We start from the raw sequence: 21,919 nt of genomic DNA, 5'->3' as shown, positions 1-21,919 counted from the left end.
GAATGTGCCTCTGCCAAACTGCTTTGTGTGGAGCTCTGTCCCAACAGATCTGGCTCATATTTCCCTTCAAGGCAGAATGAACAAGTCTGTGGATAAGAGAGATCAACATGGGCTGGGAAAACCTGCACTGTTAGTTAAAAAACCTTTCTTCATAAAAGCTGCGGTTTTGTTTCATTACTAGAAAGAGAAAATACAGGTAAGTTCCACAAAGAAAGGTGTTCCTTGTGTATAAGATAAGCAACAAACCTAAGAGGAAAGAATTCTGATAAAATTAGATTTTAAAACATAAAAGTAATTGCACAAGGCAAGTGACTTAACAGGGTATGTTTTACAATATTTATTGACTTCAGTGGAAACACAGTGTAGTCAGCACCTGACAGGGTAAGGCTCCTAGGCAATTAAAGGCCAAGGAGGATACCTACATGCTCCCAAATGTCCAGAGGAGGCTGGACAAGAGGCTTAGTCTATAAACAACTTATCCTAATGGTAACGAGGCACCATGGGCAGCAATTTTTCCCTACAGTGACAGAATCAATGCTTTCCTCCACGATGCACATAATAAAATTCCTATTTACTGCCCAAGCAATTCCAATATTTTACATCTATCTGAACTAAACTGGCAGAGGTAGGGATAAATTAGCAATATTTTATAATTTACTATGGTCCCCAAAGGGGGCACATTATTCTCTTTAGCTCCATAATGGTCTTTATGTCTCAGAGCATACACTCTGCTCTGTAGAGAATAAACAATAAATCATCAGAGTTCTATCCATATATTCTAATATATATAAGAAGATTTTAATTCCTAATAATTAGTATCTTTCCCCATTTAATGGAGGCTGGCTAACCTTCCTGGGAGAGATACAGTGCTTTCCCTGGATTTTCACAGGGCAAAGATGTGACAAAGTGTGAAGATGGAGATCCATAGAGAAGGAAAAACAGAACTGAAGTCTTGGGAAAGCTCTGAGAGATAAAGGTAGTAATGCAGGTTATGTGTGTCCCAGAGCAGGAGAATCCTCAAGGGAACTGCATATTATTCATCCTTTATGAAACACTGGAAAGGCTTGCTGAGGGTATGCGAAGTATGTCAAACAAACATTTCATTTCATTCCAATAGATAACACTCTGAGGGCATGAGAAGCAAAAGACTGTACAGGAAATTGGAAGGGATGCAAATTTTTTTTTGCAAGAGAACTGCCAGCTCTAGTTGATAGGAAAGCATCCAGTGCTTATAAACAAAAGAAACAAGGAGAAAGCTGAAGGAGACAGTGGTTAGTGGTGAGGACCAAGGAGGCTGAAGACAGCACCATGGGGATACAGAGAGAGAAAATTGGGAGAGAAGGCTAAGGTGAGGCATACCAAAAGTCCAAAAACTTCTTCACCTGGTAAAGAAACAAAAGTACAGATTAAAAAAAAGAGATGAAACTAAGGAGAAAGGAAAGATTGTACTGCAGGTGGTATTTCAGAGGACAAAGGGACGTGCAGTGGTGGAGGGAGACAAGGAACAGGAGACTGCAGGAATGAGGAGAGACGTGGCAGTCAGATGCAGAGGAGCTGGTGCATAACTGAGACACTGTAAAGTCTGAAATGTCTCAGCTCTGGAGAGTGATGGATAAGCCAGGCTATCGGCAGCTGCCGCCTCCTGGAATTCTCTGCAGTCAACAGCGGGAGGCGACAGTGACACCGACACTGAGCACCGCCAAAGGACGGCGCGAGGAGGAGTCTGGCTGGCGGCATTCACTGGGGGCAGGATTTTTGTCTGAGGCAGTGCAGAGGCAGAATAGGGCGATGCTATTCCAGCAATGCATTTTGAGCAGGAGGCTCAGAGAATGATTGAGCGGCGTGCCAAAGATGGGAGAGCAAGGCAAGGAGAAGGGGCATCCAGCACATTTATGTGTTATCACAAAATATTTCTCTGCTCGTGCTCTCTTCAAACACTGTTACAGTTTGTGTGACAGAACATGCAGGTGGACTTTGTCAGAATTTTGATATCTACAAGAGGGAAGTCGAGTGTACTGACAGAGCTGCAGACAAGTAGGGAAATTGAATTTAGTTTTCAATAAGCCAAACGTTGGACTCAAAGACTGAAATTGATTTATCGTCAGTATTGTTAATTCTTCAATTCTGCAAGCAGTAAAATTTGAAAACAGCCTCAACTAGTCCTACATTCTCTTTCCAATTTCACTTATTGAAATTTCCAGTCACATTGTATTTCTGTGAGGGCTTGAAACCAACGAAGATGAGTGCTGCTGTCAAAGGAAGTTTTTTAATCTTCTCCTCTCCTGGTCACTTGTTCTTCCCAGCTTCCTTCTTTATAGTTCCTGAAATGTTTGGGCACTGAATCAGATGGGAGTTAAAACTAAAGCAGAGATAAAGTGGTGAATTTGGGGAGAGTCAACTTTGCTAGCACAGGGCCAACTTCCCTAGGACAAGGAATGGAATCCACACTCTGCTGTTAGACACAGGAATCCTGAACCCTAATCATGTCAGACTGACAACTACAGTGGAAATAAGGAAAGCAAATACATTCACTATTACACTTCACTTTCCTTGCTGGAGGTGCATGACAAGTTTTCTCTGACACAGCTCTCCCATCAGCAGCACAATTCTCCACATTGCTTTCACACACACACACACGTGATTCATTATTTTCCAGGCTGGAGTTGTTTGCTTTTGTTCTTGCCTAACTTAAAAAAAAAAAATTCAGAAAATGTTTCAGTGATTTGGGGATTTCTGAAGCCATGAGCAGTCAGGAATGAGTTTCAGCGAGATGACTCAGCTAGAGCTGAAAGTTATGCCAGATGGCCCCAGAATGGCCATTTCCCTTGGATTTACAGTGAGGTTTCACATTTTGTGCATTGCTCAGTACCATGAGGTTTTAATGATCCTCAGGCAACTTATATGGAAGCAAATGTTTTTTAATATAGTTTTTCAACTGTACAATTATGCTATTGCATATTTGGATGAATAGAATGTTTACTCTAGAATTTAACAAATTAACATGGACTACGTGCCCTCTGTTTCTCAAGTGAGAGAGCCCAGCCAGATGACTCCTTTTTTAATTCAGCTCTCATAAAAAAAAAATGTGAGGATCTAAACATAATTCCTTCAGAGTTTTGTTATTTCTGCAAGTGTAGCCTTACATTTATTTTAGTGTCAGTAGCTTGCAAGGCCATGGATTAAAATTCAAGAGAGAACAATGCTTTATTACTATGTTTTCTAGTTCTTGATGTCTGGAACAGTACAAAGTAAGCATTCCAAATGAATGGGAAATATGAATTCCCTTGCTGTCAGGGAATTCATGTTTCCTCATATGAATTATCATTTATGCACCAAGATCACAAGGAAAAATGCATGTTTTTACTGAACTCCTCACCTGCTCTCTACCCAGGAATACATCCCCTGCAAGGCTATCTCTAAATTCCAGACCTCTGAGTAGCTGCAAGCAGATGGCCATTTTCTTAATTCAACTTTGCAGAGAAATGTTCCCTTCTCTCAACAATCTTCTCTCTTCCACTCCCGAGTTACTCTGGGCCAAAGCCAGTGACAATTCAAGCTGCTGTACTTTGAGGCCAAGCAGAGCAAGGCACAAGTGCTGACATTCTATGACAGCAATGTCAGTGGCAAAATATTCCAGCAAATTTACATGGACCAAGTTTCTCCTATTGGAAAGATTCTCAGTGCTCTGCTGAGAGGAACTGTACTTGCCACCATTAATGAAAATTCAAACTATCAGCTGTGGGCTTGGGAGGATTTTACACAAAGAAAACATAACTCAGATGATTTTTAGAAGTCATTTTAGAAATGCATCATTTATACTAACTCCTCTGTAGTTAGAGCTGGCTTTAATAGATGATAAATAGTAAACAGTATCCAATCATTATAATAACCACACCACCACTGTCTGAAGTTATGACGTGTGAGAAGTGATTGTAGGAATCTGCACGTGAATTAGTTCTCAGGGGTGAGAGCAAGGCCAGAGAATTTCAGGAGGATTGCAGCTGAAACCTTTTAGAGTTCATTTCTGGAACCAAACAGCTCAGACCTGAAAGGGGGGTTAAGCAAGAGGCAGGTTGTGTGTTGGGTATATGATCCAAAGGTGCAGATACATACTCTTGGGTGGCTGTGAGGACACAGAAGCAGTATCAAGGAAATATACTTTCCACTTGAAAGGATAGCAAAAATGTCCTATGAACACAATAATTACCATTTAGAAATCTATATATATCTTTGAGTCATGGTCTCTTTAACTAGATCCTGCATCAAGCCATGGTTATTGCCAGAAAACTCAGAAGAAGGAGCAAGTAACCCTGCATTAGAGAGTGTGATGAAAAGCTGTTCTGCATGGAAAATTCATCTTAACATCTATCTGAAAAAGGCTTCCAACTTTAAAACAGGCATCTCCCCTCTAACACATATTGCACCACCAAATATTAAATGTCAAGATATTCTTGCTACCTACAGAACTTAGCAGACTTTAAGGACAAAGGACAAAGGGATGATTCAAGTAAATAGTATGATTTTTTATCATAGGACATGATATTTTACACAGTTGTTGTTCTATATCTCCATTTGATGAAAACATCCCCTCTATAAAGGCACACATTGGCAAACTGCTGACATGAAGCCGTGGATTTGCTTTCTCTTCTCACAGTGGTTTCTTCTAATAACTGAGCATCTCTAGTCCTAGAAGTCTGTGCTTCCTTCATATGTTGAAGCTGCAAAACTTCTGCAAAAGTTTAGCAGGGATTTTTGCTAAACTTTCCCCTGCCTGGGGGAAAGTGCTTTTTGGTACACTCTTTATGAGAATTATTCTGCTCTGCACTCAAGCCACTTCACCCTTTTTTGCAAACAAATCAGCAATTCTCTCTGTCTCTCACAAAAAGGGATTTTTCCAATTTTTCCAGACCTCAGAGTTGCTTATTACTTGTCTCTTTTTCCTCCCATTTTTTCATTGTCTTTGGAAGATGTGTGAGCAGCAGTGCTAAATGTCATATATTCAGTATCAGTCTCCCCAGTGCTGAACGTGCAGGTGTTGTCACGGCCTCACTTCTGCTGGCTGCATCTCTGCTTACTCACCCAAAGATCTTGACAGCTTCTCTTAACACGTGTTCACAGTAGGAGCCCACATTGACCTGTGCTGACACCAGAAACTCTAATTACTCCTGGGGGTTGCTCCCTTCCAGCTGATGGCCAAGCCACAGCACCAGGCAGAGCTGGTTTCAGCCTGGCTTTGCTGCATCCATCACTCAAACCAGTGTGGTGGGAAAGTGAGAGTGTTGCTTTTATATGCTCAAAAGGGCAGGCAGCCTGCACTCCACTCATCAAATACGTGGCTCTCCAGCTGCTAAAATCTGTAACCACAATCCACATGGACTGCAAAGGAGATATGAAATTGTACTTGGAAAACTGAAGATCAAATCAGAACTTATAAAGGAAGTTCTGCATTTCTGTCAGCATGTCTATAGGTTTTTGCAGGTTTGGCACACAGTCTAGACACACTTAAGGTGAAATATTTGTCATGGATATTTGCATTTTCAAGCCTTGCTTTGCACTGGAACAACCTCAAATCTGCCAGGAATTTTGATCAATAGGGAAAGTTCCACTACACTGATGCAAAGTCCCTCCTGTGCGTCAGCTCAGAATGCATCTGCTGATGGATCTACATGAGAGGACTTGTGATATTTACACTGTCACCCCCTGGGACTGCACAGTAATTTTGGAGAGACAGGGAGTTATATCAGCAGAGTGCTCTAGCTTAGGACTCTGCAGTGGTGAGGCAACACAGTAAATAATCTCTTTCTACAAATGATGTTTAAAAATGCCTTTGGGGCAGGGAAAACAAGACAGAACATTTTTTTAAGTGCATCTAACACTCAGTAACTTCTAGTACTTCATTTTAGCTAAAGATTGGTGAAATTGAGTTTAACATGAAACAGCAGATATTCTAAGACTATGAGAAAGAAGTTTGAGCATTATATATGAATGGCACCTATATAAATATATGGTACATACCCAACACTTCCCTGTTTATCTCTAAATTAATCTTTTTCATGCACTTAGCCATTGCTTTGAGTGTGTTATACTTCTTTGTAATGTATTTGTTTTTAAGAATACCAGTTAGCAAGAGATGAAAGCAAAATAATCAGGCAAAATATCTGGAAACTTGTACCAAATCAGGAGGTGATCTCTGTTTTTTACAGTTAGAGCAGAAAGAAATCCCAAAACATTTTTCTTTTGCAACATGGATCCCACTGGAAATGCAGAGATATGTGGACAACATCCAGTCCCTCCTAAACATTTTCCTTCTACTTTCCAGGGCAGAATAACTCCGCAGACACCTACACCTATCAAGCATATCTTTCCCTAACAGGCATGTTATCTGTGGGTTGTCATTGCCTCTCCAGAGGGCTGGGGAGCTTTGCCTGTCACAGGCCTGCCTTGGTGCTCACCTCCTGCTGCTAAGTGTGAGGCAGCTTAAAGCAGGCAGCTCAGCATTACACAAGTTTTTCCAAGAAGCTTCAAAAACCATTTCCAGAAAGGCAGCCAGCTTCAGCTGCTGAAGGGATCACTACTTAACTGTCTTGTGGTCAGAGCAATCCCCCAGGCTAAGGTTCAGCCTGAGCAAGGTGCCTATGTCAGGCACAGGAAGAATGTCCCATGTGCCAGGTGATGCAATATTCCAGAAGAAGGGGGAAAACAGCTTTCTCTGCTCTTGGGGAAGCCAAGACCCTGCACAGAACTGAAGAGTCATGGAACCAAAAGGGTCCTCCTGCAGCGTGCAGCCAAATGCCTGGGGTACCAAAGCTCAGGTGTATAAAGGCACCTCCAGCCTCAAATAATGCCCAAATCCAGGCACCTCTGGGGTGAATGGTGGGGAACCCCAGTACTCCCCAGCCAGCACACCAAAGGTGCCAGGGCTTCTTGTACAATCCACGTGCACACACTCAATACGTCCCTGGAGGAGAAGCATCGCTCTGGGTCTATTCATTGACTGTAGCGTACCAAGCAATTTAAAAAACCCCAACGAAACAAACCAAGGAAGAAATAGAGCTAATTTTCCCCCACAGATGAAATGAGAGTGTGGTAATAAGAGTAGCTGTGGGGTCTGTTTGCCTGAGAAGCAGCCATCAGCCCAGCAGTGCTGCTGAGGACACGTCCTGCTGCTTGTTTCTGGAGCTGCCTGGAGCCGTGTGCTCACTGCTCCACTGGAAACACCAACAAGGGCAGATGGGACGAACCTGTGTGGGATGTAAAATATTCATCACGCCCATTAGGTGTAAGTAAACATGAACAGTGGGAGTCTCTCTGTCTGCAGAAGAGAAACTGCTCGCTGGGCTCTCTTCTACAGCTCACAGAGCTGCATGCACACAACCATTGCTGCCTCTGCACCTCCTGCTGTATGTGGGTTTGCCGGGACTTCTTGGCTGCCCTCACTATTGCACTTGGGTGACACACTGGCAGGACATCTCACTGTCCAGTCCTCATCCAAGAGTCCCTATCATTGCGACCCTGTTGGTGACCCCAGGCCCTCTGGTGCTCTAGCCCTATCCCCTGCACAGCCACTGGAAACGCAGATTCTCTTCCCAGAGGGTACCTGAAAGCAGAACACACAACACAGTGTGCTTGTGTGCATGCAGGTGCGTGCACCCACACACAAACACGTGCCTCACTTCCCAAATAAATCTTCTAAGAAACTAAATCTATGGTAATCTCCAGACTAAGTCACTTTAACACACCAGTTTTCATCAGGCTCTTGCCTATTTAGATGCTAAATGCTCCAGGACTGGGACATCATCTTCGTGTCATCCTCAAAATGTCTGGCACTCGTTGGGATGACTGTGGAATAACAAGAACTTTAATGTCTTCATTTCTATTAGGAATGCTATATAGAACTCGAATATTAACAAAGAGGAATACATTGAATCAGCCAAGTGCTTTCTGTTTTTAACAAACCCAGTTCAATCCCATCATCTTTTTGTTCTTTGTTCTGTGTAATTTGATTAAACACAAGCTAATGTTAACTTAAACAGATTGTATTCCACTGGTAAATAAGAAGACAAAAAATTGATTTTTTGAGTGAGGTTAGCCTTTATGTTTTGTCATGGCAAAACCCTAATATTCCTGCAATTAAAAAGCTGGCACATAGTTGGTTTAATGAACATTTAGCATTGACAGACCTTTATTATGGATAATAAATTGTTCATTTTTTTAGAAGTATTAAGATCACTTCAAAAAGCTGAAGTTCTATTGCACTGATCATTGTTGCCAATATTATTATAATGCCAATATAGGTCAATATTGGACATGTCTATATTGATGGCTGTGCTACTTTGACCTGAGGGGGATGTAAAACCACCAAACAAAAGTATTGCTGCCAGAGGTGTGAAAATCTCAGCAGGGAAAAGGTAGGGAAGGCCATGGATGTGTATCTGAGGGCAGGAGAGCTCCTGGGATGCTGTGATGGGCATCAGAAGGAGGGATTAGGTGGTGCCTGAGGTTGGCCACATAGGAAAGAAGGACTTGGATCTGCCAGAGGGACAGATTACTGAGAAGTAACCACCAGCAAGTAAATATGTGTCAAGTTACTCAGTGGTCACTGCTTCTTCTGGGAGGGGAACTCAGTATTTCACCCCTCTCTAGGCTGATTCTAACCTTCTTTAGACTTCTGTTCAAAAATTTCATTTTGAAATGACTTCTGAAGATTATCTGTGAGCTGAGGCATGGCCTCCCCCTTTACAGCCAGTTTTAAGAGTGACATTCGGTCTTGTTAAAAATACTTAATGCACACAAATATGTATGTAAAACAAGAGATGAGCTGAAAAGTTTGCTTTTGAAGGGAGGCTCTGCTTTTTGACTCCCAAAGAGAGGTTGGGATCCTTCTCACCTGGACAGGCCAGATCTTGTCCACTCCACTGCTAATGAGAGTTATGGTTTCCTTATTCACTTCCTGAAAGGTATCTATAAATTTTCATTTGGTAAATATTTCTGTTCCCACATGGAAACAGAGAAATTCTTCAGTTTCTGGTGTGATTAATACTTTCAAATATGAACCTTGCACCTATTGATCTACGCCGAATTGTAAAGCCTTTGTTCTGCTACATTCTTACTAAAAATCTTGGTAGAATGCCTCTGGGGAGTAATCAATTAAAGGAAGAAACCTCCAAAAAACAAACCACCAAAAAAGCAAACAATGATTGATCTGAGGATATTGCCTCTTTGCTGTAAGAGAGGAATTTAAAATGCACGGAATTCAAAAGAGGTGCACATTTCCATTGACTCCTTTGCTGAACCTAAAGAACAGCATGGAAGCACTGTGGTTTGGGTTTTCCCTGACCTCTGCATGATGAGAGGCCACAATAGCACTGCACCCTACTACTCATCCCTGCTTTTCACACCACTTCCAATGTGTTGCCAAATCCCTCAAGCCCAGACATTGACCCACCTTGGAGGCTGCCAGCATCACAAGAACCACTTCTGACTCTGAAGTGTTTTTCCTCTGAATGCAGTATAAAACCAAGGCTGTCAAAGTTACTTGCTTACAGACAGATCGATAATACAAACAACAGGAGAAAATAAATCCACTTTTACCTGATGCTTGGCATGCATCCTAAAAATATTTCTCTTCAAGGACAACATGTAAATAAAGAGGCCTTTAATTTTTAATGGCCATTTAAAACTCTTCAAGGGGAACATTAGAATGCCTGGGGCTATTTCTTTTTTATCTCAAAATTTAAAATATTTATGTGTAACTAGCCAAGTGTCTCCATTTATGTGACTCCAGCCAAGGATACAAACACAGTCTAATTTGTTTGGGGTTTTTTTCAAAACAAGGCCATGTAACTAAACCAGTGCTTCCCTGGGAAGCACATCCTTCCATCTTCCAAAACTAAAATTTGCAATTCTGTCACAGCAGTGTGTCTAAGAAGGTCACTGAGGACACAAGGAGAAGCCATGAGGTTCCCTACACCTTTTTCCTTCTGTTTTGCAGGGCCTGAAGCAGAGCTGGCCATGCTGTCTGGAAGCAGTGTAAGATCCAGGTACCCAAAAGATGAGGAGGGGAGAGATACTCAGCTGCTTTAAGGTTCCTTTTCCTATAGCACCTTACCTACTCACTGCCTGACTTTTAGCACACACAGCAAATAAGCAGGGGGGCTGCACAAGGTGATTTCCTTAATTTCACAAACCCCAATCCATTCCTTGGGTAGACTGACCATGTGTAAGTGGCCTGCAGGTCCCATTCCATCTACAGAGCTTTCATTGTAATGTCTGTATGTAATGGAGCACACCTCTGGATTCCTACTGCTCTGTTTTACCATAACTAATAGCCCCACATACCAAACTTCGCGCATTTCTCCTTAAAAATCACTTCAGAAAGCTCTAAATGATGACAGAGCTTCTTTCTATTTTTTTCCTCCCAAGTAAACAAAGTGTTTAGTTTTCCTTGCAATACAATGGTTTTGATACATAACCCTAAACTGTCATTGTTTGATGAGACCAAAGTGTATTTTTTTTCAGGATACAGAATGAAAATATTAAACTGCTCTGACTGCTCTGGTCTTCATCAGGAGCAATGAAAAGAATGAACTTGCTCAATACAGGACTGTAACAGTGAGGAGGGAGGAATGGCACTTTTCTATTCTTGGGCCAAATTCAAACATATTTTGCACATGCTGGGAAATCATTACCCCTGAAAGCCAGAAAGTCAATCTTTCTGATAGTGCTGGCTTCTTACCACTCTGCCAACACCAGGTGTGAACAATAGATATATTTCTCTTGAACTTATTCTCTGAGACATTTGTGAAAACAAACCATTTTCAGCTTAGCCTGAGATAAGGACAGCCCAAATTAATGTTTTGGAGGCAGTGGTGGGAAGTGCCAAGCGACTTATAAACAGCATAACCAATTTTGCCTCCAGCACAAGTGGTCATTAGCATCTGGCCAAGGATGTCACATGACACTGGGTGGCATATTGTCCACTCCCAGGAGAGGGACATTCCTCTCAAAAAGACACACCAGCACACACCTATTCATTACTCGAATGAGGGAAAAGGTTTTCCTTGCCCATCCTAGATTTTGCAGGCTATTCCTGTGTGTCTTTACTTTTCTGGAATAGTAAGAATGTAATAATACATTCTGGAATGCATTGTATATGTATATTATATATGGAATATTGTATACCCATGATCAGATGTGCAGACACACACTCTCTGGTCTCTGGTGACATGCCTTTCCCAGTCCTGGTAGACACAAAGTTCTGAGATGTCACCAAATACTGCAGTGTTGTCCCTACTCTTGATCAGGATATCTCTGTGGTTCCTCCATTCCCAGCTCATCCAGCTGCACTTGTGCTGGGACCTGTCTGTGGGAAATGGATTTGTAGATCCATTTCCCAGAGACAAAATCAAATCCATTTCCCGCACCTGTCCTGAGGAGTTTCTCCCCTGATGAAACCATATCAAGAGGCCACGCTGCAGGTCTGGAAACTCCTCCAGACCCAAGCAGAGTATGGGACAGACTACCCCAGCATAACCCTTCCCCTCACCTGCTCCCACCCTTAAGCTCTGCAGCCCAGAAAGGATCTCTTCTCCTCGTGCACTGGAGCTCTAGAGCCCTCCTCTGAAATTTCAGAGGCAGACCTAGGACTGCACTTTCTGCCTGCTGGGGCTGGCTGGATTGCAGAGAGCCATTAGCCCAGTTTCCAGGACCTCGGTGCAGTTTGGCCACAACAGCCCTCAACACAAACACTTCTATGGTGTACTAGAGATATGAAAATGGATTTTTTTTTCCCCTCCCTTTTTCTGGCCAGAACGATTTTCTCTCCTGGATTTGTCACTTTGGGTTACTCCCCTTTAGATGGCACTGTTATCACTTCCAAGAGAGATCACTGCTGGCACTTCTCTGAACAGGGCTGACACTGGGCCAGGACTGCCACTGTCACTGGGTTAGCGAGCCAGAGCAGGTCAGGAGTGATCCAGATCAAGGCTCTGGAAATATTTGCTCTAAAAAGTCTTCTGGTATCACTCCAGCTCCCATCAGCCAGCTGTTCGCTCTGCAACACCAGCACGAGGGCTGTATTGGCAAGAGGAACATCTGACAACATTAAGGACAAATTTAATCTGCTCCTCTTCAGAATCAATTTGAAGCAGTTCCAAAAGTCAACAAGAGTCATGTGCATATACGAGGGTCTTAAGCTAATACATCTGCTAATTAAATAATAATTAAAAGCCATGCTCTGCACAGGCACCGCAATCATTACTTTTCATGCTTATGTCAGAACCACTGCTTTAATATTTTTTTACATCTATTGCCTCAGTTATCACCTGCTTTGATTGCCTAGGCTTTTCCCAAGGACAGAAAATTCTTTTAAATGGCATTTAATGGGTCTGCATTAAATACTGCTGCATGTTGCGCACTTCTAGATGCCAATTAAAAGAATCTTGCCAATTAAGATCATTTTCAGCTGAGGAAGAGAGATGATTCCAGGATACCATCCAGCAGTGGTCTGAAACAGTCAGAAAACAAATGCAAAAAATTATAAGATCATATAATTTATTTAATCTTACAGCACTCAAAGGAACTGCTGGTGTGGTCCAACACTCTTTATTACATACAACACTCTCTCTCTACACAGCTAAACATGTCTGTTGGACCACTTGCCTTGGTGCTTTTGTCAGCTTTAGAAAGAGATGATAAACAGTGTAAGCAAGATGAGAGAGCCACAGACATGGGCCTACTTGCATCTGCTTACCACCTACACTGCTCCTTGGGCTGTTTTTAAGACTCAGTCCTGTCCTCACTGCCCAGGAGCACATTTTACAACAGAATTTAGGTCCAAATCTGAGAAAAAAAATCTATGTTTTGAATATTATTTTGATGTGATGTAAGGAGAGAGAGACATTGGACACAAACTACTATCTGCTCAAAAGTGGCTCCCCAGTATCAAAATGGGATTGGGCCCTCAGCTACACAAGAGTGGAACTGCTAGCTGGACAAACCAACCCCAAACCTCTCGGGGCTGTTCCACTCAGTTCAACTCAGACCTCAATCATTCTGCCTGCAGGGATCTCAGAAACAGATACACCCAAGTGTTATTATTTTTATAATGTGAAAAGTTAGTTTACTTTTTCCCATGCTGCCCTAACTCAAAGACAGCCAACTCAATTTTGCTCAAGCTTTCAGACAATAATGCCACTTCAGAAAATGTCTACAGATTGTATTTCTGAATGACACTCAGGAACTTGTAAGCCTGTGTCTATGTTGCAAGACAAATGACTGCCCAGTTACACAACTGCTTGAGTAGTCCCAGATTGTCCCACTGTATATGGGCTCTCAATTTAGCATTGAATTTAAGAGTACAGCAGCCTTGGTGCTCCCTGGAAGTCTCAGATGAGACAGGCGAGTGACTCAAGCAGAAATTCAGGTCTTTGGTGCTTTAAATAGTCTTCATGAAGTGCTCACATGTCTGCATGCACTAAAAATGGAGCCTAAAGCAGCCATACTCCTAAGGAGGTACCACATCTGCATGGATCTGGAACAAATCTACATCTAAGCCTGCCCAAACCTGAAGGCACTTAAATTCTGCAGGTGTATTATTTTTCACCCCCAGGCACTTAGAGGAGCATTACTGCAATCAATCCCCAGCTGGCTGAATTCAGAGAAATTCCCAGCTCCTCTGAGAAGTCCAGGGGAGCTGGGAATGTGAGGTGCAGCTATGCTTGGCCATACTTGGAGAGGATGCTGTTAAATAAAGACACCTGAGTTGTTCAATTTAGGAAGCATTTTCAGGACAGATCCAACATGCACCAACAGCAGAACAGTCATCTCAAAGCTCGGTTCCAGCAGCTGTTCTTATTTAAAATATATCCAGAGGAGATGAAGGAGATATGAGAGTTCCTTCAAAAAATTGTGAATGAGGCATGTGATGAAAAATCTCTCCCCAGTGGACAATACACAGACAAAGCTGAGCTGACAATGCTCAGCCTTTTTTTATTTCTCTCTAATTTAAACAAGGATACTCCACAGCCAGATCAAAAAAACCCACAAACAAAACAACAACAACAATGACAAAAACAACAACAAAAAACCCAACAAAACACCACCAAACTAAAAAAAAACCCAAGCAAAAAAAAAAAAAAAACCTCAAACCTAAACCCACCCAAAAGTGTTTAGAAATACCAACAAGTCCTGAAATACAGAAATGTCAAGTCTAAAGAAAAATAGAGGGGGAAGATCTCCTGGGAAGGTATTTAAAATATTTAGGACATTTAAAAAACTCCTTGTTTTTTCAGTTCAGTGAATCTTCCCTGGCAAGATCAGCTCCTACTTATGGAACAGCATGAACCGTGGTTATTTATCCAAAGGTAACCTTTCCCACTAATATAAAAACCCCCAAAACTAAATAAAGTATCTCAGAATTTTTAAGACGGACTTAATTTAGGTTTTGTTTCCTTGCTTTTCTTTCTCCTGTTTAACACAGAACATTTTTTCTTGTCTCTTCCAAAAGGAGACAAACAGGCCATCAAGGGTATTATCCAAGCCTTGGGTCCTACTGCTGGTGGTTGTCTGCCTGTTTTACAAAGTAGCCAGGACACCAGATTAACCTGGGATGTCATAAAATACGTTGGCATGGTGTGAATGACCTCAGAACCCAGCTACATTTCCCAGATCACTAAACAGCTTTTGAAACAAGCAATACCTTCAAGTCTTCCATGGTTTTTTTGGTTGTCTTAAAATGTATTCATTTTTAGTCAAAAATAAATAAGGTTCTCTAATTACCAGCAACATTTAATATAATAAATATAATATAATATAATATAATAAAAAGAAATATAATATAATAGAAATAAATATAATAAATATATAATAAATAAGTGAATAAATAAGATTCTCTAATTACCAGCAACATTTTCTTTATGTTCTCTATACCTGCTGTGTGTAATCTTCTGCATGCTGATATAATGTTATCCCAACATCTTCAGGAACTGGCAGCCCTGTGACAGGGACACCCTGCCCGATTCATGGTGAACAGGAAGAGTTGATAATTATTGTGGGAAATCAAATTGCTTCCTTCTTCTAACAGCTTTGGTTGCTCACAAGTGTTAATATCTCAGTTATACTTTCCATTCCAGCTCTAGCAATCAGAGATTGGGCCTTCTAAGTTTCTGCATCTCCTTTACTCCTAAAAACCTCTGCTTGTAACAAATGCTTCATTCAAAATTCTTCCTTTTCCAAGCTCCTACACCCTTTGATGCCATATATTTGAAAATATATGGCATCAAATTATTCAACTTATCAGATTGGATGGCAGCTACACTTTTACACACAATTTCTTTGGCCACCCAATCCCCAAGCTTGATGACTTAACAGAGGTCCCAGATTTCCTTTGTCATTGCAGTTTTCCTTTCTATAATTCTATGAAATCTGAATTCCCTTCTCATAATAATAATTGTAAAGAAATTACATGCTTTGGTCCCAAGAACACATTTTCAGTAACTATGGAATAAATTTGGGCAAGTGACAGGTGTAAAGGCAAAGAATCTTTACAGTGGCAAGAAGCACCCATTGCACTTACCTGCCTGAAAAAGTACTGTGTTGTTATGGCAAAGACATCAAAGCCACAGCTGGCCCTTTTAAGCTCATCTTGGATATTGATTAACTGGCGGGACTGTTCATCACACTTTTCCTTCAGTTTCTGAACAAACTGCTTTTCAGTGTCTCGCCCCTCTCCTGGTTTGGGGGAGAATCCATTCTTTGGGGTGGTTGGCCTTTGCTTGGGATGTCCTGCAAAGGATGGGGGAAGAAAAGACCATTCAGATCACTTAGTTTACATGTACAGACATGACCTTTATGTGTTTCTGTGGCCTCTGGGACTCATCCCTACAAAAGAAAAAAAGGTCTGTAGCACTCGCACAGATCTTCCAGAATTAAAAAAAAAAAAAAAGTGAAATATGTTTCATGTTTCTTCATGTTTCTTTAGGGGCCAAAGCTCAAAGCTTTTTAACAGTCATCTCACCTCAGGCTCTGAGCCTGAAAGTCTTCTACAAGTTGAGGAGAGCTGTCCTAAGAGTGTAGCACTGAGAACTGAGGTTGTTGGAGGAAGGAAGCAGCTCACCTCTGCTAGACATCTACAAGAACAGAGGTCTGCATCTCTCTTGGCAGTGAGAGAAACGGGCACTTCCAGGTGAGGATTCACCTTATCTTACTGATGGTGTGGAAAACAGCTAGGTGACATTTCTACTCTACACATGGTTTCTTTGTTCACATGTACCACCAGCCTGGTGGCTCAACTGAGGTGCCAGTTTTCCTTTGCCTTTGCAGATTTCATTTTGCCTCTACACAGGACAATGTGGGGCTGGAGTTGTCCCTCCCTGAATGCAAACACAGCATGGATTGCTTGCTACTGGGATATCACTATTACTTTTTATCTACAATACTGCAGTCTACCTTGAGAGTTCCTCTTGCCCTCACCTTTACAACGTGTCCAAAGTTGCAGCAGTAAGCAGATATGTACTGAAGTGCCACCAAGTGCCACACAATGCACAAGAGTTGCATCACTGGCCCTGCTTGGCTGCATCATTGATCACACCAGAATCACTACGTAGTCTGCCTGCAGAAATAGGCTGAGAGAGACTCTGGCACCTCTGATGTGCTCCAGGCTGGCTTGAAGCAAGCCTGATGCTGCACAAAGACGTGAAAGCACCTGTGTATCTTGTGTTTAGGGTAGAGTGTATCAATGTTTGTATCAATGGCACCAGAACTGAAGCTTACTCATGACAAGCCACTCCAGGAAAGTGGGGCTTTTTTTCCTAAGTTCACATCCTGCTTGGGTCAACTATCCATTTCTGTGGATATACCCAGTTAAGAGGATGAAGCAAGAAGGGGAAGTGTTCTGGTGGTATCAGGCTGCCCAAGCCACTGCTTGGAAAATCTGTTCTGGCTTTACCTTCTTTGCTTTCTGAGGACTCTTCTCTGCAAACATTTATGGCCAGCTGGGCATCACCTTTGCACAGCCTAGTGATGTTTTTTGCTACCCCCAGTCTTTCTTGCTACCCCTCAGCTGATGGTCTTTAGCTCATTCCTGAATACTGACCAGGAACCTCCAGTCCTCAACAGATCCTCCCATTATCCTCCAGCTTTTACCCTAGAAGCTAAAGTCAGTAAGAAAGAAGGAGAAAATAGGAATCAGACACTGTCCCATGTGTTACTAGAGACAGTGGATGTGGGCCTGGAACATTTCTGTGTTAGTAAAAAAGGTTGTGTGTGCAAGAATATGATAAAAGGGGGCAGTTTGTAGTTTTATTTGTAGTATCCAGTTCCTGAAAACACTACAGAAACCATGTCTACCGCCAGTGTCCAGCAATCAATGTAATAGGAGAGAGTCTTCTGCCATGAAGACTCCTATCCCTTTCCTAAAAAGCCAAAGAATCCTTCCACAGAGATGCCTCTGATGGTATGAATCTGAGACAATTTGTAAAGTAGAGCATTACAAATTCCAGAGGTAACTTTGTCAGATGTGCTTTAGATCTTTAAGATCTTTAAGGCTGTAGTCTGGGTGTGCAAATAGATCCTAAGGGCAGTTTTATGAGATCAGGCAGGGGAACAGTACGGCTTCCTCAGAGCAATACCCCAGGAGCCTATTCCTACTTTTTCAGATTCTCAGCTTGTGTGGAGCTGTTGGGAGCATCTCTTCTATCCTGCTCAGCTACACCCTGGCTCCAGGCTAAGCTTACAGGGTGCCAGCTCCAGCAGAGGCGCTGCCTCATGTCTCCAAGCATGTCACAGTGCAACTGCAAAGAGCCATGAGTGCAAAAAACCCCTTTGAAACTCTTTGTGTCCATGGCCTGCATTTGTGACAAAGAATACCATGTTCTGCAGTGTCAGGACTCATGCCATGTCATTGGAAGACACAAATAACACAGCATAAGAAGTTTTTGTCATAAAGAGGGTTCAAGCAGCATGGCTATTGCCCTCTATCCATTTTTATGTTACTTAAAACCTGTCAACCTTTTTGTGCAATAATAAGAAAATACAGACTCTTCCATTCGTACCTCTTAGCTGTGCAGTAGGTAATGCCACAAAATAAGGAACTCATAACAGCAAGAGCCATAAATATCTGTCTTTTTAGTAAAAAATTCTTGAGTTGTTTAAGCAAGAAGGTGATGTTACAACAGAAGGCTTAGGGAGAAGTGTAGGGGAAAGCCCTTGAAATCAGTTCAGTCTTTAATTAAAACAGAAACCCGTCAGGTTGCTTAGCCTTACATCTTTCTAGCCTTCCTGTTCACTGGAAGATTTGAAGTGCACATCTCTGTGTTGTCCTTGTCAGTATTATAAGCTGTCCTTGTAAATTAAATGGTGCTATTCTCCTCAGGGATAAATCTGAATTTCTCGGTTCATTTGGGTCTGAAAGGCAGCTTAGTAAGCTTATTCTGCCATTGATGTCTCTCTTCTGTTGCTCTGCACAAAACAGGGTATGTATTAATGATGCTGGCCCTTATCCTCAATGTCCTTTTTGCTGATGGTGGGACCAGAGGGGCAGACCCTGTGTGTGCCGAAATCACTGAACCCCTTTGATCCGCTTCAAAACTCCCAAGTCTTTTTTATCTATGTGAGTGTTTGAACTAAGGAAACATAACAAGAATATACTCATAATTAACACTGTCCATTAGGATTTAGATGGGGAATGCAATTTATTTGCCTTTTAACCATCCAATTTCTAACATTTTGGTAAGGAAAGTGAGCAAATTACTAAGAGACAATTGTTATCAAGAATTCTGTAGAGTGACAGATGCCAGAAGCATTTGGCTCCATTCTAAAATGGAGTGGAAGGAGAGCACTTGCATCTATGACCCCTGTTCCTATACACAGATCTCAGGAACTGTATTGCATCAAAGGATAAAACTGAGATCCCTGCAAGACTCTGCATCTCAAAACTCCCTTGCAATTCTTCAGATTCAAAGCTCAAAAATTTGTGTACGACAATCAAAACCCAGCACTGATTAAAAGGAACTGAATGTGAGAAGGCCAGTAACAGAGACAAACACATCTAGAAACAGCACTCAGAAATTTTGGAACCTGTTTCATGGCCAGATGTAGTTGTGGTGAAATTACCTGTGAGACACCTTCTCTCCCATCAAAAAGTGTAAATGATGCAGGAGCTTGTGATTCTGATGGAGGAAAGTCTGTGACTGTCCCTTAGCATCAGCTACACTGTGTGTACTTGTCAAAGGCTGCTTTGAGTATGTTTTGAAAATGTTAAGTAGGGGAAAAAATTGCCATTATTGCTTTGCTATTGCTTTGTTATTTCAAAGAACACCAAAGGCTACTCTAAAAAAAATAAATGAAGATGAGGTTTATTTTCCTACTTGATCCTTAGAGTGATAAACAAATTTACATTGGCTTAATTGCACACAGGCAAGCTGAACAAATTTTTAATCAGTCTGATGGATGGAGGTCAGTTACTCAATCTCTCACGAGAATGAAGAAACCTTTGAGGCCTCATGAATTGGTCATGCCAAAACTTTAGGCCTTGAAAATTATTTAGTTACCCAGGGAGATGCAGACCTCCTTAAGACAATACAAATACACTGTAAAAACATTCCAGTGTTCCATTTTGCTCTGTAATCCTAGTGGAAGCAAATCAGCTGAGCTGTAACACGCTGCTACAGCCACAATCAGTGCTGATGCTTAAACTGGACTCCCACTGTTATAAACACTGGTGAGCTTCTGCTCTGGCACTCTCTGCAACAAATTCTTTGGGTCTCTCTGTGATCTCACCAGGTGCAAAATAGCCTGCAAATTATATGACTCTGAAGACAGTGTTAAGTTCATCTTTTTACTCTAGTATCTTTGTAAGGAGAAGAATTTTGTGTCCTGTTGGTGCCTGGGAAGATTAAATTTAACCTTCCATTTTATTGATTTTGTTGGTTGAGAATAAGAAGAATAGAGATTGAGTTTAATAATAATGGAGAAACTCTTGGTGCAAGTTATAGGAGCTGGAGAGGTGTTCTACATTACTTATATTCTGCCACCAAATGAAGCAACATGGGGTTCTATCCCCCACAGTTATAACTTAAGTATCACATAGCTGCAGAGGTGACATTTTAAGTATTCAAGCAGAGTCTTAAAAATGAGGTAACAGAAGATAAACTGCAAGCACAACGAAATCAGTGGGATCATGCACACTCATTTCAGAAATTTGGATCAGCCAAAGGCCAGCCTCACAAAAGTCTTTAGGCACCTTATCCATTTGTTAATGTACACTCAGTAGACATAAATAGAAACAAGTTCTCTTTGTTTTAGTAAATAAAAAAAAGTACTCTTCAGAAATGCTAAAACCATGTGTTTGTGCCCAATATTGAGGTATAAGTAGATAATGTCCCAATAGCACTTTTGAGGCAATTTCTACAGAAAGTCCCTTTTCCAGTTATGCACAGAATAGCCCAGGAAATTTATCACCTCTGCATAAAAGTAAGAGTAGATTCTGAGCAAAACATTATCACACCAGGCAATTCTCTGAGGTGTCTTTTATTCTGCTATATGTATCTGTCCTCTTATTATGTAAGAAAATTGTAATGATAAAAAAATATTCCTGTGCCCTTAAACATGTAATAGCAACAACTCTTTCTTTGAGTGAGAGATGATTGCATCTATAACAAAGAGAACAAAAGTCTATTCAGCTCATGCATTGCTATGATAAAGCCTGCTGTAGCCAGCTTAATGAACCTTGGACACAATCAATCCTCACTTAACAATAGTAGGTCTCAGATTTGAGTGTGTTAACAAGAGATGCAAAGTCAACAAGTTTAAATCTTTCCTGAAACAGTGCTTTCAGGTTCATAAATACCTGGTGAATGGAGTTTTGTGGCTGTTATTGCTGATTTCTTAGGGGATGAGACAGCTGGTCTGCTAGCATCCTGATCTTTTTGCACTTCTTTCTTCACACCTGTTTTAGAAAAAAAAAGAAAGGTAGAAGGACACCTGGTTTATAATTTTGTCCATAACTGTCCAGAACTGTGTCACTAAGATACACATCAAAATGCCAAATGTATTTCACCAATCCATGTCCTGGGCTTTTCACAGAATGATGCTACACAGCACTTCTGGGTTGGATGCCAACCTGACATGTCTGCAACCACGACTGTGAACGTGCAGCTCAGCTACACGCACAGCACTGAAGAAGGACAGAAGGCCTTGCACACTACCTTGGCTTTCCAGTGATCTGTACCATGACCAATGCCATTAAAACACAAATAGCTACACAGGTGACCCATCCTATCTGTTCTGAGTGCTGTGTTCTGTCTCTTCACCTTGCTGTGCAGCCTCATTCTGGGCTGCAGGAGAAGCGGAATAGCTGTGCAAAGCTGACTGAAATTACCTGCAACTTCCTGCCCTGTCACCTTTTCCACAGGTAAGGAAGCTGCCCTTTCTGGAGAGCAGCTTTCCAAGATGGTCTCACACAGTGAAGAGAGAGGCAGAACCAGAAGCAGGCAGGACATGTCAGAGCTGTGCTGGATGTGGCTGCCCGGACACGAGAGTGGGTTTCTGTCTGTGCAGTAAGTCAGGCAGGGACAGAGCGGGGCAAGAACATTCAGGGCACAAACCTACAAGACATTGTGCCACGAACCAGGGCATGGAATATTTCTGAGAGAGGCAACTCAGTGTCTGTTGTTATTTGTCCCACCACTGGAGCTCTCTGCTCAGGGCCTCGGGATGGTCTGCCAGCTGCCAGAGCTCTGCAGTCAGAGACTGCCTCTGCACCAGGGAGACACAACTTCCTCTGAAAGCTAGAGTGGCCACCCAAGCTCAGCTCCTCCTGCCCACCCACAGCTCCCATCAAAATAGCTGTGGGGACCATGCTGAGTACAGTAACATGAGGTCCTGCCCTGCTCCTTTGACCATAGTGTGACAGTCACAGGAT

General features: G+C 42.0%; 1 protein-coding gene across 3 annotated transcripts in view; it reads right to left on the bottom strand.

The window, feature by feature from the left end:
- The window catches only part of MTUS2 (microtubule associated scaffold protein 2), a 265,802-nt gene that overhangs the window by 35,187 nt on the left and 208,696 nt on the right, over nt 1–21,919 (bottom strand). For all 3 annotated transcript variants that reach the window (XM_059838810.1, XM_059838809.1, XM_059838811.1), the window contains 2 exons: nt 20,846–20,944; nt 15,575–15,783 (listed from right to left, as the gene is read on the bottom strand). In XM_059838810.1, the coding sequence (XP_059694793.1) occupies nt 15,575–15,783; nt 20,846–20,944 (308 nt within the window). The remainder of the gene's footprint in view (nt 1–15,574; nt 15,784–20,845; nt 20,945–21,919) is intronic.

Source organism: Haemorhous mexicanus, chromosome 2, assembly GCF_027477595.1.
Source record: "Haemorhous mexicanus isolate bHaeMex1 chromosome 2, bHaeMex1.pri, whole genome shotgun sequence".
Classification (NCBI taxonomy): domain Eukaryota; kingdom Metazoa; phylum Chordata; class Aves; order Passeriformes; family Fringillidae; genus Haemorhous; species Haemorhous mexicanus.
This window is presented reverse-complemented; position numbering and strand designations above follow the sequence as displayed.